This window comes from Symphalangus syndactylus, chromosome 1 (genome assembly GCF_028878055.3).
Source record: "Symphalangus syndactylus isolate Jambi chromosome 1, NHGRI_mSymSyn1-v2.1_pri, whole genome shotgun sequence".
Lineage (NCBI taxonomy): Eukaryota > Metazoa > Chordata > Mammalia > Primates > Hylobatidae > Symphalangus > Symphalangus syndactylus.
Genome location: NC_072423.2, coordinates 117463075 through 117479764, shown reverse-complemented (window position 1 = coordinate 117479764; position 16690 = coordinate 117463075). Strand labels below are relative to the sequence as shown.

The 16690-nt window shown below is 41.2% G+C and overlaps 1 protein-coding gene across 7 annotated transcripts in view; it reads right to left on the bottom strand.

Moving 5' to 3' along the window:
• The window catches only part of ANO10 (anoctamin 10), a 268035-nt gene that overhangs the window by 83923 nt on the left and 167422 nt on the right, over positions 1-16690 (bottom strand). For 2 of the 7 annotated variants that reach the window (XR_010120147.1, XM_063636617.1), the window contains exon 12: positions 7321-7389. The exons of the other annotated variants lie outside the window; for them this stretch is intronic. Coding sequence is in view for 1 of the 2 variants with exons in the window: in XM_063636617.1 (XP_063492687.1) it covers positions 7321-7389 (69 nt within the window). In the remaining variant the exon portion in view is untranslated. The remainder of the gene's footprint in view (positions 1-7320; positions 7390-16690) is intronic. 7 annotated transcript variants of the gene reach the window in all.

The window sequence follows — 16690 nt, the reverse complement described above, 5'->3', positions numbered from 1 at the left end:
TATGGGTAAGCAGTTGACTTTTATTCTACTAGTTTCTGCCATTGTTTTTAGAATAAAGTAGAAAAATATTTGAATTTTTTTCTGGAATAAAGTAGAAAAACTACGAATATAATTTACAGCATGAAAAATCTGAGCCCTGACGGCTGTGAAAAATTATATATTGCCAGGCACAGTGGCTCATGCCTGTAATCCCAGCACTTTGGGAGGGTGAGGTGGGCAGAAGACCTGAGGTCAGGAGTTCGAGACCAGCCTGGGCAACATAGTGAGCCACCATCTCTACTAAAAATACAAAAATTAGCCAGCCGTGGTGGCGGATACCTGTAATCCCAGCTACTTGGGACGCTGAGGCAAGAGAATTGCTTGAACCCAGGAGGCAGAGGTTGCAGTGAGCTGAGACGGTGCCACTGCACTCCAGCCTGGAAGACAAGAGTGAAATTCCATCACAAAAAAAGAAAAAAGAAAAAAAAGATTACATATCTAGCTTTTCACCTATGCCAGAATTATATGTCTCAGAGAATTCCCTGGTTATGATAAGGAAATCATATGTCAATAACTGTCATTTGCCACACACTTTTATAAATCAAGTGATCAACCTGAAATAAGATTCCTGAATATGATATTCAAGTCCATGTGAACTAAAGCCATAAGAAAGGTACCCTGCACTCTGGAAAATATTGATGAGAACATTCATGTCATCTTTTTATAATGTAATAGATTACAGTTCAAAAAGCACTTCCTTCAAACTTTGGCAGAGTCCTGAAAAACTGCATTTGGTCATAAGTTCCTTAAGCTTCTAATCCATTCACAGATGAACTTCTATAAATGGATTAGGTATCTGCCAAGTCCAGGCATTTTTTTCTATTGCTTAGGCTTTATAATATAGCACTGATATCTTATATAGTCATAAAGTTAACGCCAATCTGATTAGAAGAAACTCCCTATTTTCAAAGTATATCACAGCACAAATCTGAAGTTTATAATGTCGAGATTACTTTGAATCACAGTCCCTAAGCACACCTTTGCAGAAACAGTTGCTTAAGGAGTTGGACCTTGGAAGAGGCAACACTCCGAGTATAAGGGAACTCCAGAGAATGCTGGGACGTGCTGCCGAGATGTCCCATCAGAACTGAAGGAATTATTCTCCCAGCTGCTGCAAGGGCTACTATAAGACACACCTGAGCTGAGGAGAGCCACCTTGACCACACTCGCTTCTGTCTCCTGAGGCTGCTGTACCCACTGACTAGTCTATCGGGATGGAAAATAATAACCTGGCCACTCCAGCTTCAGAGCTCCCTATGAAATCAGCTGAGGCTTTGTTGCCCAACTTCTCCCTCTGTTCAATCAGCTTCCTTTCCCATCTCTTTCAAGTGTTGATTCTCAAGAGCTTTCTCTAATGAAAGTCCTGCACACTAGTCTCCATCTCAGAGTTTGCTTTGCTGGGAAACCTGACCTGTGACAGTAATCAATTTTAAAATGAGGATTTTAAATCACCTTTTTTATGCCTTTGTCTAGGTGGTGGTGGTTAGGGATCAAGGGTGGGGATTAGGGGGTGGGTAGGAGGATTTGCAAAGGAAATACAAAACAATTTTTTTGCACACAAGGTGCAATTTAGCTGAGGAGTCCAAATACACTTAGACTATAAAGTAATGTAAATGAAGTTTAAAGAAACTCCCAAGAACTTATACATTCAAATAACTGTGGTTCACTTAGCACTGAGTTTGAGAGGCTCTGTGCTTACTCTAGGGAAATGGAATTGCAAAGTCACAAAAGATTTGTGGAACTCTTAGGTATCTATCTAGTCACAGTGAGTAAGTGAAAATGGCTTTCTGTTGTTGGTTTTCTACTCCCAACTGTATGAGGCAGTTTGGCTACCGATAAACTCCCGAGATTTGGTATTAAATTATTTTTGGCTATTCTAAAGTCAAATCTACCCTCAAAGGCTAAAGATTAGTTACTAATAAAATAGGCCATAGAACATTTCTAACTTATTTATTTATTTATTTATTTATTTATTTATTTAATCTTCTCGGATACCATTCTTCTCGGATATCAATTCTAAAAGAATTAGAACACTCTCTAGGCTTGTAAATGTATTCTTGTTTTAAAAAAAACCAACAACAGCTTTATTGATTCACATACCATAGAATTCTCCCAATGAAAGTATATAATTCAATACCTTTTAGTATACCCAGAGTTTGTGCAACTATCACCACAATACATTTTAGGACATTTTCCTTGCACCTTCCAAAAAGCCTATGCCCCTTAATGGTCATTTTCCAATCCCTTATCTCCCATAGGCAACCACCAGTCTACTTTCTGTATTAAAGTAGTTATTCTGGAAATTCCACATAAATGGAATCATACAGTATGTGGTCCTTTGTGATGGGCTTCCTTCACTTAGCATAGTGTTTTCAAGTTTCATCCATATTGTGGCATGTATTACTAGTTCATTTCTTTTTATTGCCTAACAATATTCTATTGTATAAATAAGCCACATTTCATTTATCCATTCATCATTTGGTGGACATTTGGGTTGTTTCCATTTGAGGCTATCACAAATAATGCTGCTATGAATATTAATGTGCAAGTTTTTGTGTAAACATATGTTTTTATTTCACTTGGGTATATACTTAGGAGTGGAATTGCTGGATCGCATAGTAACTCTATGGTTAACATTTAGTGGAACTGCTAAACCGTTTTCCACAGTGGCTGTACCATTTCACATTCCCACCAGCAGTGTACAAGGGTTTCAACTGCTCTACATCCTCACCAAATCTTGTTATTATTTGCCTTTTTGTTTATATCTATGCTAATGAGTATAAAGTATTATCTTATAGTGGTTTTGATCTGTAGTTCCCTGATGGCTAATGATGTAAATATCTTTCCATGTGCTTGCTGGCCACTTAAAAAATCTTCTTTGTAGAAATGTCTATTCGGATCCTTTGCCCATTTTTTAATTGGGTTAATTGTGAGTTTTAATAGTTCTTTATATATTCTAGATACAAGTTCCTTCTCAGATATGTGATTTGCAAATATCTGCAACCTTTCTGTGGTATCCTTCGAAGCGCAAAAGGTTTCAATTTTGATGAAGCCCAGTGTATCTTCTTTTTCCTTTTTTTTTTTTTTTTTTTTTGAGATGGAGTCTCACTCTGTCTCCCAGGCTGGAGTGCAGTGGCGTGATCTTGGCTCACTTGCAAGCTCCACCGCCCGGGTTCATGCCATTCTCCTGCCTCAGCCTCCTGAGTAGCTGGAACTACAGGCGCCCGCCACCGCACCTGGCTAATTTTTTGTATTTTTAGTACAGATGGGGTTTCACTGTGTTAGCCAGGATGGTCTCAATCTCCTGACCTCATGATCTGCCCGCCTCGGTCTCCCAAAGTGCTGGGATTACAGGCATGAGCCACCGCACCTGGCCTATCTTCTTTTTCTTTTATTGCTTGTGCTTTTGGTGTCACATCTAAGAACCACTGTTTAATTCAAAATCACAAAGATTTACATCCTTGTTTCTTCTTAGGAGTTTTCTAGTCTTGGCTCTTATACTTAGGTCTTTGATCTATTTTGAGTTATTTTTTCCACGTAGCGTGGGGTAGGGATCCAATTTCATTCGTTTGCATATGGCTATCCAGTTGTCCCAGCACCACGTGCTGAAAAGATTATTCTTTCCTCATTCAATTATCTTGACACCCTTGTTGAACACTGTATGTGAGAGTTTATTTCTGGCCTCTCAATTCTATTGCATTGGTCTATAAGTCTGTCCTTATGCCAGTATTATATACTGTATCCTTCTTAAGGTGTCTGCTTACATGCATTCATTCATCAAATGCTCAGTAGGCAACTACCACATACCAAATACTCTCTAGGTGCTGTAGATTGGAACTAAACTTAAGCACAGCTGGAGCTTACCTTTTTGGAGAAGACATATAATTAAACTATTCATAAGTAACATACATAGTTTATGAAACAAAGAAGAGGACGTTTTGGTAGGAGGACTTAAATGTAGACAGGATAGCCAGGGGAAGGTGACTCTCAATAAAGACCTGAAGGAAGGAAGCTGGACAGGCTTTCTTCTGGGGGAAAAGCACGTTGGGTCAAGGGAAAGGCAAATGTAAAGGCCCTGAGGCAGTAGCCTGGCTGTTCAAGGAACACAGAGGAAGACCTGTGTGTCTGGAATGGACTGAAGAACGTTGAGAGGAGTTGATGATAAGGGCAGAGAGATAATCATGGGCCTGATTCTATAGGGTTTCAAAAGTCATAGTGAGGACACTGACTTTTACTTTAAATCAGATGCGAACCTGCTGGAGGTTTCTGGATGGAGAAGTGATGTGTAAGGTTATTAACAAAACCACTCTGGCCGCTGTGTTGAGACCAGACAAAAGCAGACGCATGGCCCAAGAACAGAGCCCAAGACGGTCTGGCCATCAGAGAAGGAGAGTGGGCAAGAAGCACGCACAACAAAACACACACAAAAAAAAAGGGAGAGAGGAAGAGAGAAACGGAGGGGATGAGACATGGAGGGAGGGAAGGAGGAAGAGACACTAAAGAAGAGTGGTCAGAAAGGCAGGAGGAAAAGCAAGTGATGTAGGGACCTGAAAATCAAGTGAAAATAGTGTTTCCAGGAGAGAGGAGTCAGGTAAGGTGAGGCCTGAGAAAGCACCATGGCATTAGAAAGGTGCTGATCACCAGAGACTTTCAGAAGTGGTGTCTTGGTGGACTAATGATTCAAGATAATATGAAAGAATAGGAATTGGAGACAGTAAGCATGAACAATTTACACAAGTTTTGTTTAAAGACAAATGAGGCAGTAATTAGAGGGAAATGTGAGGCCAGGGTAGAAGAAATAACAGCATGTTTATGCACCAATGAGGATGATCCTATAGAAAGGGAAAAAGACAATGCAAGCGAGAGTGAGGGAGTCTCCTGGAGCCTGTGCTGGAGAGATGTGAGAGAATGGGATGCAGCCCCTGAGTGTGGAGGTGTCCCTCATGGGGCGCAGATGTGGGCCATCTGCAGTCACATGAGAAAAGGTCAAATACATGGGCACAAATGCATGCAAGTGGTGCAGCTGGCGGGAGTTTTCATGTAGTGCACCCATTTTCTCAGTGAGGTAGGAAGCAAGGTCATGAGCCAAGAGCAAGGGAGGGAAGGAGGCACTGGAGGACTGAGGGAGGAGAAGGCATGAAACAGTCATGTGGAAGGGCAGGAGAGTGAATGACCACGGAAATACACATGCATGCCAAGCGGCTTTGAGGACTATTTGAGGTCAGTGATTAGGAATCTAAAGTGAGGCAGGCCACAAGTCAAAGGTATGACTGTGGAGGTGGGAGGCAGAGATCAGAAGGAAGACAGGTCAGTGGAGGAGAGGTCAAGGATGTCAGCAGCCATGGATGTGGAAGCAGTGACAGGTACGTGTATTAGAGAGGTTCTGCAGAGAGAGGGGGTGAGTCAGGCCCTTAAGTCTTTGAGGAATAGGGGGAAATGACCTGGGGTAAGCCAGGCTAGGTACTGGAAATCAACTAGTCAGCAGGGTAAGAGGGCCGTCTTCCAACTCACAGATCCTTTCTGGGGCCAGCTAATTTAACTGTTCTGACTGGTTGATTATTTCTCCTTTCACCACCCTGAGAACCCCTCTCAAAACTTCACTGAGCTGGGCTGCATGTGTGATCTTTTCCTCAGGGTTTCTGAATAAACTACACTTAAAATTTTTCAAACACCATCAGTCAAACAAACATTGGTTCCAAACCTTTTTTTTCCCAACAGATTCTGACACAAAGATGAATATATAAAGATATATAAAAACAAATTATAATATCCTGTGGTACATGATGCAGTATTTACTTGTTAGAATAACATATTCCAGCACTGCTATTCTACAGCAAGTTCAATAAACAACAGGAACAAAGACTTGCATTAACTCTAATTTATGATGCATAGGGATAAAGAAAAGCAAAAAGAGTAACATTAAAAAAAACATTTAAGTACCTACTAGGTGATGAAATAATTTCTTTAAATAGAAATTGACATGCTACATTTGCCTAGTCCTCAAATAACTTGGGCTGGCTCCCTCCCTGGGAACCTGGGCTCAGCAGGTGAGCAGGTAAGGCGGTCACCAACACCTGCACAGTCATTAGGAGGAAAGGAAAAGGACGCTACAAAAATAGACTCTTCAGACACTGCAGTTCATAATTAATGATACTCTCAACTGCACTTTTGAGTGTCATCTTTTATACAAAATGTATATATTTTAAAGCTCCAGAGATCCTATATTATACTGATGGCACTGAGTTTTGCCTTAAAGATGCTAAAAATCTGCTAAACCTGGGCATTTTCTTAACCTGTGCTCTGAGATAAGCTCTTGCATACATCCACAAAGAAGCAAATACAACACTGTGCATCCTTACGTAGCTCTAGCTTTAGAAGCAAAGAGTTGTCCATCGGTAGGAAAATGGATAAGAAAACTTTGGTGTATTCAGAAGATGGATATCTACATAGCAGTCAGAAGCAATGAACCAAATTCATATATAGCCACATAGACAGATATCATAAACACTGAGTGAAAAAGAATTAGAGATTCAGAGCCCAAAGCCATGCTCATTAATTACAACACACATAAACACCACAATTTAAATAAGTGAAAGGTGGAAGGGAAGGACATATATCAAATATACCACTGGTGCCTGCCTACAAAAGGGAGGGCCACAGATGCAGGAATTAATACAATTACAAAGGTGTCTGCGACATGAAGCAAAGAGTAGGATCATTTTAATTTTGTGTAATTGAGGTGGTAGTGGTCATGGGGAAAGTAGATAGCAGTGTTTTTATGAGTGAAACACAGTTAAGTACAGATTTTTCATACTTACAACTTTCTTGTATTTGTTACTTGTAAATCTTGCTCCAGAGTCATCTATAATGTACCATGACAATGCACCCAACAGTACATTACCATTCTATAAACTTAACATGTTTTGGCACAATCATTTCAATTTATGAATGGTATATAACAGAACTAGAATAAAAATTGCCAAAAACTAAATTCGCTAATACTAAATCTAATGAAGAATAAAGCTTTGATTATGCTTTGAAATAAAGTCAGGGGGGAAGGTAGATAAAAAAGACTCCTTTGCTATTGAACTTGACACTGTGGTTAATAACCTGGCACACAAAATGCCTCTTAGCAGATTGCTAAATACACATATCAAAGTTAACCCTGACGGTTAATAACTTACTGCAAAAACATGCTTGTATTAGTCCATTTTCACACTGCTATGAAGAACTTCCCTGAGACTGGGTAATTTACAAAGGAAAGAGGTTTAACTGACTCACAGTTCTGCATGGCTGGGGAGGCCTCAGGAAACTTACAATCGTGGCAGAAGGTGAAGAGGAAGCAAGCATCTTTTTCAGAAGGCAACAGGAGAGAGAAGGGAGCAAGGGAGGAACTATGAAACACTTATAAAAACCACCAGATCTCATGAGAACTCACTATCATGAGAACAGTATGGGGGAAACCGCCCCCATAATTCAATCACCTCCCTCCCTCGACACATGGGGATCATGGGTCCCTCCCTCAATATATGGGAATTACAATTCAAGATGAGATTTGGGTGGGAACACAGAGCCAAACCTGCTTTACTTTAGAATAAATATATGTTTCCTATAGGCTCCTAATTCATTACAAGCTTTTGGCTTGCCATCTCTAAACTACAAATTACTTTCTAAAATAAAATCAACTGCAAGGAGGAGATCAGTACCAGGTGGAAATCAAATTAACTAATGTGTTCTGAGGAGCTGCCACTTGAAATGCTCAGTGCAACATGGAGAGTTCTGCAGTGGTGTACCTAGGGCTTGAGCTTGTAGTCTGATCAACCAAGATGCAAGGGCCACCCCCCATCCCCCACCCCCTACCCTGTTCCTATTCCTATAGGAGTTTGTGTGGGATCTTGGAATAATCACTTAAGTTTGTCTCCCTTTCATTGCGTGACACTGAGTTCCAGGCAACAAAGACAGTAGACAACCACACATTGGAAAAGTCTCCCTTTCATTGCGTGACACTGAGTTCCAGGCAACAAAGACAGTAGACAACCACACATTGGAAAAGGAGTCAGAACTCTCATTTTGTTCCTAGCTTGTTAACCTATAAAAGGGGAGATGACAACATATCCCCACTGTGCTATATGTAATCTCTGTCATTTGTAAAAAATATTAAAACCCTGAAGGCTTGTTATAAATGCTGACCCCGGTGTCCTAGTCAAGAGACCCTTTACAATGGAGACCACTGTGCAAAAAGATCCTTATAGCACCCCACAGATGAATCTCCTTAAAGACAGACACACTTTGTAAAAATCTGTTCTAAGGACAAGTTTAACAAAGAATCCAAGATACCTGTTTTTTTCCTTCTTGGAAGGATGTTTCTAGCAATAAGATCATGTTGCCCTGCAAAGTTTTTAAATTTAAGCTGAAATAATTTGATTTTCTCCATCAAATTCCTCCACATCCTTTTACTTACCATAACAATAAAATATTCTGAAAATATTTCTACACAGGAAATATTTCTACGTGAATTCTCTTATGCATTACAAATTCCTATTAACATCAAATGAAGATGCCATAGACAAGAAATGCAGAGAGCTTTCAATCTCCCATTAGGCTTAAACCAACTTCTTTTTTTTCTTTTTTACTTTAAGTTCTGGGATACATGTACTGAACGTGCAGGTTTGTTATACGGGTATACACATGCCATAGTGGTTTGCTGCACCTATCAACTCATTATCTAGGTTTTAAGCTCTGCATACATTAGGGATTTGTCCTAATGCTCTCGCTCCCCTTTCCCCCTACCCCTGGACAGGCCCGGGTGTGTGATATTCCCCTCCCTGTGTCCATGTGTTCTCATTGTTCAGCTCCCACTTATAAGTGAGAATATGCAGTGTTTGGTTTTCTGTTCCTGTGTTACTTTGCTGAGGATGATGATTAAACCGATTTCTTATATGCCACGAGCTTCCAAATCAATGTCTCTACAACAGTGAAACAGTCTCTGAGCCGCTTGAGTTATGTGTAACCAGGTGGAACATAAATACATGAGAACAGAAAGGCAGCACTGTTTAATGCCATTAGGTGGGCTCTAAAAGCAATAGCTAGCCGCATGTGTCACTCTCATAGGGTGGCACTTCTCAATTTTTTTTTCCTGACTCGCTTTCTGTCCAACCACCACCACCCCACCTCCTGCCACTAAGTTGTTTTTATCTTTTGTTCTCTTCTTTCGGTAGCCACAACTTGCTCCAGGATTTGGTGTTGTTGAAGGAAAAGGACCAGTCAGTGCTCAGATCCCATTTCTACCTGATGCACTTCCCTAGTAAATGGAGGATAACCAAACTGAGCATCGTCCAATGTAGTAAGTAACAAACAAGGTGGTATTATCAGAGAGAGGGCCATAGTAGTCTTCTGTGAAGAGGCTAAGGGTGAAGGAGGGCTTGCTGGCAATGAAACAAGGTTTCAGAGGTCTCACGGAAATATCTGCCAGTAGAAGAATGACTTGTGGAGAGGAAGCTCCAAGTGCAGAGTGAGGAGAACGTGGCCAGGAGGTGACATGGCTAAGAGGCATGATGGAGCTGCCAGTTTCTGAGTGGAACCCTCCTGAGGTAGGTGCTTCCCACTGGCCCAGAGCTAGTGAGTGCTTCCTGCCAGTGCCTGTCTGGAGCTTCTGCTCAGGCCTCCAACCATTCAAGGGGGAAAGTGCTTTTTGTGCCTCAGATGGTAGGAGTTAGTGAGGGCTCGACCATGGCAGCAGGGACTGAGCTCTAGGCTGGCGGGTTAGTTTTAACACTTCCACCATCATGGTTGGCCCTGACAGCTGAGCTACTCCTCAGTGGCCCATCCCAGCTGCCCCTGCCCTCCTTCAGGTACACACTCCTGTGAGTGAGGTGAGCCTTGTCTACAGCTCATGATTATTAGGAGTTCTAAGTACAAATTTAATTTAACCTGTTTATTTTATAGCTCTGCAGCTGAGGGATCAAAGTGTATTATCCATCCCTATTTGTCCATCAGCTTGGAAAAAAAGATGAAAACCATTGAGAATTCTCACATCCACAGTTGGCTGGAGGGCAAAGAAAGTAATCTGGTGTCTCCATGAAAATCTAGAATATACTCATGCTTCCCTCCAGCAACTTCTACCTTTTGTGGAAAAATTCTTACAACACACCAAGAGCATGAACACTAAGCAGAGACACCCACCACAGCATTGTTGTAACACACAAATGTGGAATGCAGAGCCAGCCAGCGTAAGCATGCACAATTACACAATTAGACCACAACCTAACCATGATACAGAAAGCATTTATATAGGGCTTATTTATGTTATAAGTTATTCTAAGGGCTTTGTATATAATAATTCATTTAGTACTTACAACAATCCTATGACATGGGTACTACTGTTATCTCTATTTTAAAAAACAGGCACAGAGAAGTTAAACAAGTTACTCAGGGTCACAAACCAGTAAATGGCAGCATGGGATTAGGAATCAGGAAAATTATAAACTACTATATAAAGAAGTTAAAAAGAATGCTATGCATTGGTTTAGATGGGAGGTTGAAGATTTCCATTTATCTCTCATATCCATTTGGAGAGATCATCAAAAGAGTAGCAAAGAAACAAAAAGGCATCCACAATAATGAGGGAAATGGGAAGAAGGCCATCAGCATATAGGAAAAGTCTACAGATTTCTGGAAATCAGAAAATAAATGAAAGAGTATAGCATGATAAAACTGAGTGTAGAAAATTACAGCCTAGAACCCAGATGGAGGCAGGCTTTGGCTATGGAAAAAGCCAACCAGTACAGCAAAGCCTTGGAAAGGCTTCATACCTGGACAATGCCCTCATAATGGTAGGAAGAGTGATATGGAAGCTCATCTCTCCCTGTAATCCTATGTGCAAGTGGCTGCAGCTAAGTAACTCTCAGATGCATACATACATGTGCCACACATGCACACACAAAATAGATCTTTACTAAACAAATTAAGTGAATTTTCTTGGGGTGGGAGGTAGGAGGACTAAGGGAGCTCAAAACACCTTCCACATTCTGGCATTGGGGGATGGGCAGTGTATTCTGCACCCTCCCCCTCTCCCCTTTGTCTTCTATCATAAAGCAAAGTTTTTGCCTCTTGAAAAACCTCACCCATATCACGAAGGCCTGAGCCAGCCATGCTACTGGCTAATTCTCAATATGAACAGACAGCCAAGAGTCACCAGACACTTGAGAAAAGTCTTCATGAAGAAAATCAGACAGACACACAGCTATGCACATATATCCCATGGCAAAAAAAGAAGAAAATGAATCCAGATGAAACAGAGATAATTCTGAGAAGAGAAGAGAGGGTTTTTTTTTTTTAAAAAAAAGGACAGCAGCCTCAGGGAGAACTAAGAAAATCTTGTATTCATACAACAATAGCAGACACTCACAGAAAAGGAACAATCGAAAGCCAGAAAGAGTTCTTGGAATTACCATATGATTGTCAAAATGAAAACTTCAATAGAAAAGCTGAGGAATCTAATCTAAGAATCTTTCATATAATAGAACTAAGAAGGGGCTAGAAAAAAAAAGGAAAAATGAAGAAAATATTAAAAGTGTAAAAATCAGTAAAATAGAAATCAATCAATAGAAGAAAATCAATAAGAACAAATGTTTTTTAAAAAGATCAGTAAACTAATAAACCTTTAGCTAAACTAATTAAGAATAAAAGAAGAAAGACATAAATTACCAATATCCGGAATAAAAAAGGAGATATCATTAAATGTTCTATAGAAATTAAAACCATAACAAGAAAATAATGTGAACAACTTTATACCTATAAGTTTAAAAACTTAGATGACATAAACAAATAAGGAACAAAATTACCAAAACTGACACAGGAAGAAACAGAACATCTGAATAGCTCCCTCTATCTATTAAAGATATTGAATTCATAACAGAAAATCTTCTCAGGCCCAGATAGTTTTATTGGGAAAGTATATAAAACATTTAAGGAATAAATATTATCAATTAATATGGTTTGGCTGTGTCCCCACCTGAATCTCATCTTGAATTCCCATGTGTTCTGGGAGAGACCCAGTGGGAGGTAACTGAATCATTGGAGCAAGTCTTTCCTGTGCTGTTCTCATGTTAGTGAATAAGTCTCACGAGATATGATGGTTTAAAAAAGAGGAGTTCCCTGCACAAGCTCTCTCCCTTTGCCTGCTGCCATTCATGTAAGATGTGACTTGCTCTTCTTTGCCTTCTGCCATGATCATGAGGCTTCCTCAGCCATGTGGAACTGTAAGTCCAATTAAGCCTCCTTCTTTTGTAAATTGCCCAATCTCAGGTATTTCTTTATCAACAGCATGAAAACGGACTAATACAGTAAACTGGTACCAGTAGAATGGGGCACTGCTGAAAAGATACCCAAAAATGTGGAAGCAATTTTGGAACTGAGTAACAGGCAGAGATTCGAACAGTTAGGAGGGCTTAGAAGATGATTGGAAAATGTGGGAAAGTTTGGAACCTCCTAGAGACTTGTTGAATGGCTTTGACAAAAATGTTGATAGTGACATGAACAATAAGGTCTAGGCTGAGGTGGACTCAGATGAAGATGAGAAACTTGTTGGGAACTGCAGCAAAGGTGACTCTTGTTATCCTTTAGCAAAGAGACTGGTGGCATTTTGCCCCTGCCCTAGAAATTCATGGAACTTTGAGCTTGAGGGAGTTGATTTAGGGTATTTGGTGGAAGAAATTTCTTTTTTTTTTTTTTGAGACGGATTCTCGCACTGTCGCCCAGGCTGGAGTGCAGTGGCGCAATCTCGGCTCACTGCAAGCTCCGCCTCCCGGGTTCACGCCATTCTCCTGCCTCAGCCTCTCCAAGTAGCTGGGACTACAGGCGACCGCCACCACGCCTGGCTAATTTTTTGTATTTTTTAGTAGAGACGGGGTTTCACCGTGGTCTCAATCTCCTGACCTCGTGATCCGCCCACCTCGGCCTCCCAAAGTGCTGGGATTACAAGCGTGAGCACTGCGCCCGGCCTGGTGGAAGAAATTTCTAAGCAGCAAAGCATTCAAGAGGTGACTTGGGTGCTGTTGAAAGCATTCAGTATTTTGTTTGTTTGTTGAGACAGAGGTTTGCTCTTGTTGCCCAGGCTGGAGTACAACGGCACGATCTTGGCTCACTGCAACCTCTGCCTCCCGCGTTCCAGTGATTCTCCTGCCCCAGCCTCCCGAGTTACTGGGATTATAGGCACCCACCACCCCACCACGCCTGGCTAATTTTTTATATTTTTACTAGAGATGGGGTTTTGCCATGTTGGTCAGGCTGGTCTCGACCTCCTGACCTCAGGTGATCCACCCGCCTCGGCCTCCCAAAGTGCTGGGATTACAGGTGTAAACCACCACACCAGGCCTAGCACTCATTTTTATAAGGGAAGCAGAGCATAAAAGTTTGGAAAATTTGCAGCCTGACAATGTGATAGAAAAGAAAATCCCATTTTCTGAGGAGAAATTCAAGCCAGCTATAGAAATTTGCATGAGTAACGAGGAGCTGAATGTTAATCCCCAAGACAACGGTGAAAATGTCTCCAGAGCATGTCAGATGGGAGGCAGCCCCTCCCATCACAGGCCAGGAGGCCTAGGAGGAAAAAGTGGTTTCGTGGGCCAGGCCCAGGGTACCCATGCTGAGTGCAGCCTAGGGACTTGGTGCCCTGTGTCCCAGCCACTCCAGCTGTGGCTGGAAGGGGCCAATGTAGAGCTCGGGCCATGGCTTCAAAGGATGCAAGCCCCAAGCCTTGGCAGCTTCCAAGTGGTATTGAGGCTGTGAGCACACAGAAGTAAAAAACTGAGGTTTGGGAGCCTCTGCCTAGATTTCAGAAGATCTATGGAAATGCCTCAATGTCCAGGCAGAAGTTTGCTGCAGGGGCGGGCCTCTCATGGAGAACCTCTGCTAGGGCACTGAGGAAGGGAAATGTGGGGTCAGAGCCCCCACACAGAGTCTCTACTGGAGCACTGTCTAATGGAGCTGTGAAAAGAGGGCCACTGTCACCCAGACCTGAGAATGGCAGATCCACTGACAGCTTTCACTGTGCACCTGGAAAAGCTGCAGACACTAAACACCAGCCCCTGAAAGCAGCCAGGAGGGAGGCTGTACCCTGCAAAGCCACAGGAGCAGAGCTGCTCTTGCATCATCGTTACCTGGATGTGAGACATGGAGTCAAAGGAGATTTTGCTATGAAGAGAAAATAGCTTCGGGATTGAAAGGATTTATAATTAAAGCTTAAAACATGACCTAGATGCTTACATTATACAACCCCAGGTGCCACAAAGTGTACTTATGCTCAATGCTAAGTACCTACCTCTTGCATCAGCATTACCTGGATGTGAGACATGGAGTCAAAGGAGATCATTTTGGAGCTTTAAGATTTTACTGCCCTGCTAGATTTTGGACTTGCATGGGGCCTGTAGCCCCTTTGTTTTGGCAAATTTCTCCCATTTGGAATGGCTGTATTTACGAATGCCTGTACCCCCACTGTATCTAGGAAATAACTGACCTGCTTTTGATTTTACAGACTCATAGGTGGAAGGGACTTGCCTTGTTTTGAATGAGTGGACTGTGGACTTCTGAGTTAATGCTGAAATGAGCTAAGACTTTAGGGGACTGTTGGGAAAGCATGATTGGTTTTGAAATGAGAGGATGTGAGATTTGGGAGGGGTCAGGGACAGAATGATATGGTTTGGCTGTGTCCTTACCCAAATCTCATCTTGAATTCCCATGTGTTGTGGGAGGGATCTGGTGGGAGGTAACTGAATCATGGGGGCAAGTCTTTCCCATGCTGTTCTCGGGATAGTGAGTAAGTCTCGTGAGGAGTTCCGCTGCACAAGTTCTCTCTGTTTGCCTACTGCCATCTATGTAAGACATGACTTGCTCTTTCTCGCCTTCCGCCATGATGATGAGGCTTCTTCAGCCATATTGAACTGTAAGTCCAATTAAACATCTTTCTTTTGTAAATTGCCCAATGTATGTTTTTATCAGCAACCTGAAAATAGACTAATACATCAATCCTACACAGCCTCTCTTAGAAAAAAAAAGGAGGGGACATTCACGAGGACAGTATTATTCTGATACCAAAGCCTGACAAAAACATTTCAAGAAAAGAACACCACAGACCAATATCTCTCATTAGTATAGACGTAAAATTCTGTAGCAAAATATTAGAACATCAAATCCAGCAATCTCTAATAAAATATGACCAAGTGGGATATATTTCAGAAATGCAAGGTTGGTCTAGGCTTGGTGGCTCACATCTGTAATCCTAGCACTTCAGGAGGCCAAGGTGGGAGGATCACTTGAATTCAGGAGTCTGAGACCAACCTGATCAACACAGCAAGACCCTGTAGCTATAAAAAATTAAAAACTTAGCCGGGCATGTTGGCACATGCCTATAGTCCCAGGAACTTGGGAGGCTGAGGTGAGAGAATCACTTGAGTCCCAAGAGGTTGAGGTTGCAGTGAGCCATAACTGCCCCACTGCACTTCAGCCTGGGTGACAGACAGAGACCCCATATAAAAAAAAATGCAAGGTTGGTTTTACATTAGAAAGTTATTTAATATAATTCAACACATTAACAGAATAGAGGAGAAAAATGATCCACCATATCAATATATACAGAAAATTTTTGACAAAATTCAGTAGTCATTCAGGATAAAAAGTCTCAGTAAAACGGAAATAGAGGCAAATTTCCTCAATCTTAAAAAGATACTGAGACAGAGAGTCACTAACATCATACTTAATGGTAAAAACTTAATTGCTTTTTCCTTAAAACCAGGAACAAAACAAGAATGACAACTTTTACTAGTTCTATTCAACATTCTGCTGGAGGTCCTAACCAGTGCAATCAGGCAAGAAAAGTAAACAAAGAACCTATGGATTATAAATGAAGAAGATAATTTGTTTTTATTTGCAGATGATGTGGTCATGTACAGAGTAAATCCTAAGTTTTACCCTATATAAATAAAACTATCACTAATAAGCAAATTTTGCGAAGTTTCAGGATAAAAGGTCAACATAAAAAGCAATTTTCTTCCTGTCTGCTGTCATGCATCACTTAACAATGGATATACATTCTGGGAAATGTGTCATTAGATGATTTTGTCATAGTGTAAACATCATAGACAGTATTTACACAAACCTAGACAGTCTACTACACACCTAGGCCATGTGGTATAGCCCATTGCTCCTAGGCTACAAAAACGTACAGCATGTTACTATACTAAATGTTGTCCCAAGTTGTAACACAATGGTAAATATTTGTGTATCTAAATATATATAAACATAGAAAAGGTACAGTAAAAATATGGTATTGTGAAATCCCATCTCTACTAAAAATACAAAAATTAGCCAGGTATGGTGGCAGGCACCTGTAATCTCAGCTGCTTGGAGGCTGAGGCAAGAGAATCAATTTAACCTGGGAGGCAGAGGTTACAGTGAGCTGAGATTGCACCACTGCACTCCAGCCTGGACAACAGGATGAGACTTCATCTCAAAAATAAATAAATAAATAAATAATCTTATGAGACCACTGCTGTATATATGGTTCACTATTGATTGTAATGTTGTTATGCAGCACATGACTGTACCAGCAATTAAAACTGGAAATGGATACTTAGGGATGAATACAATATGTAAA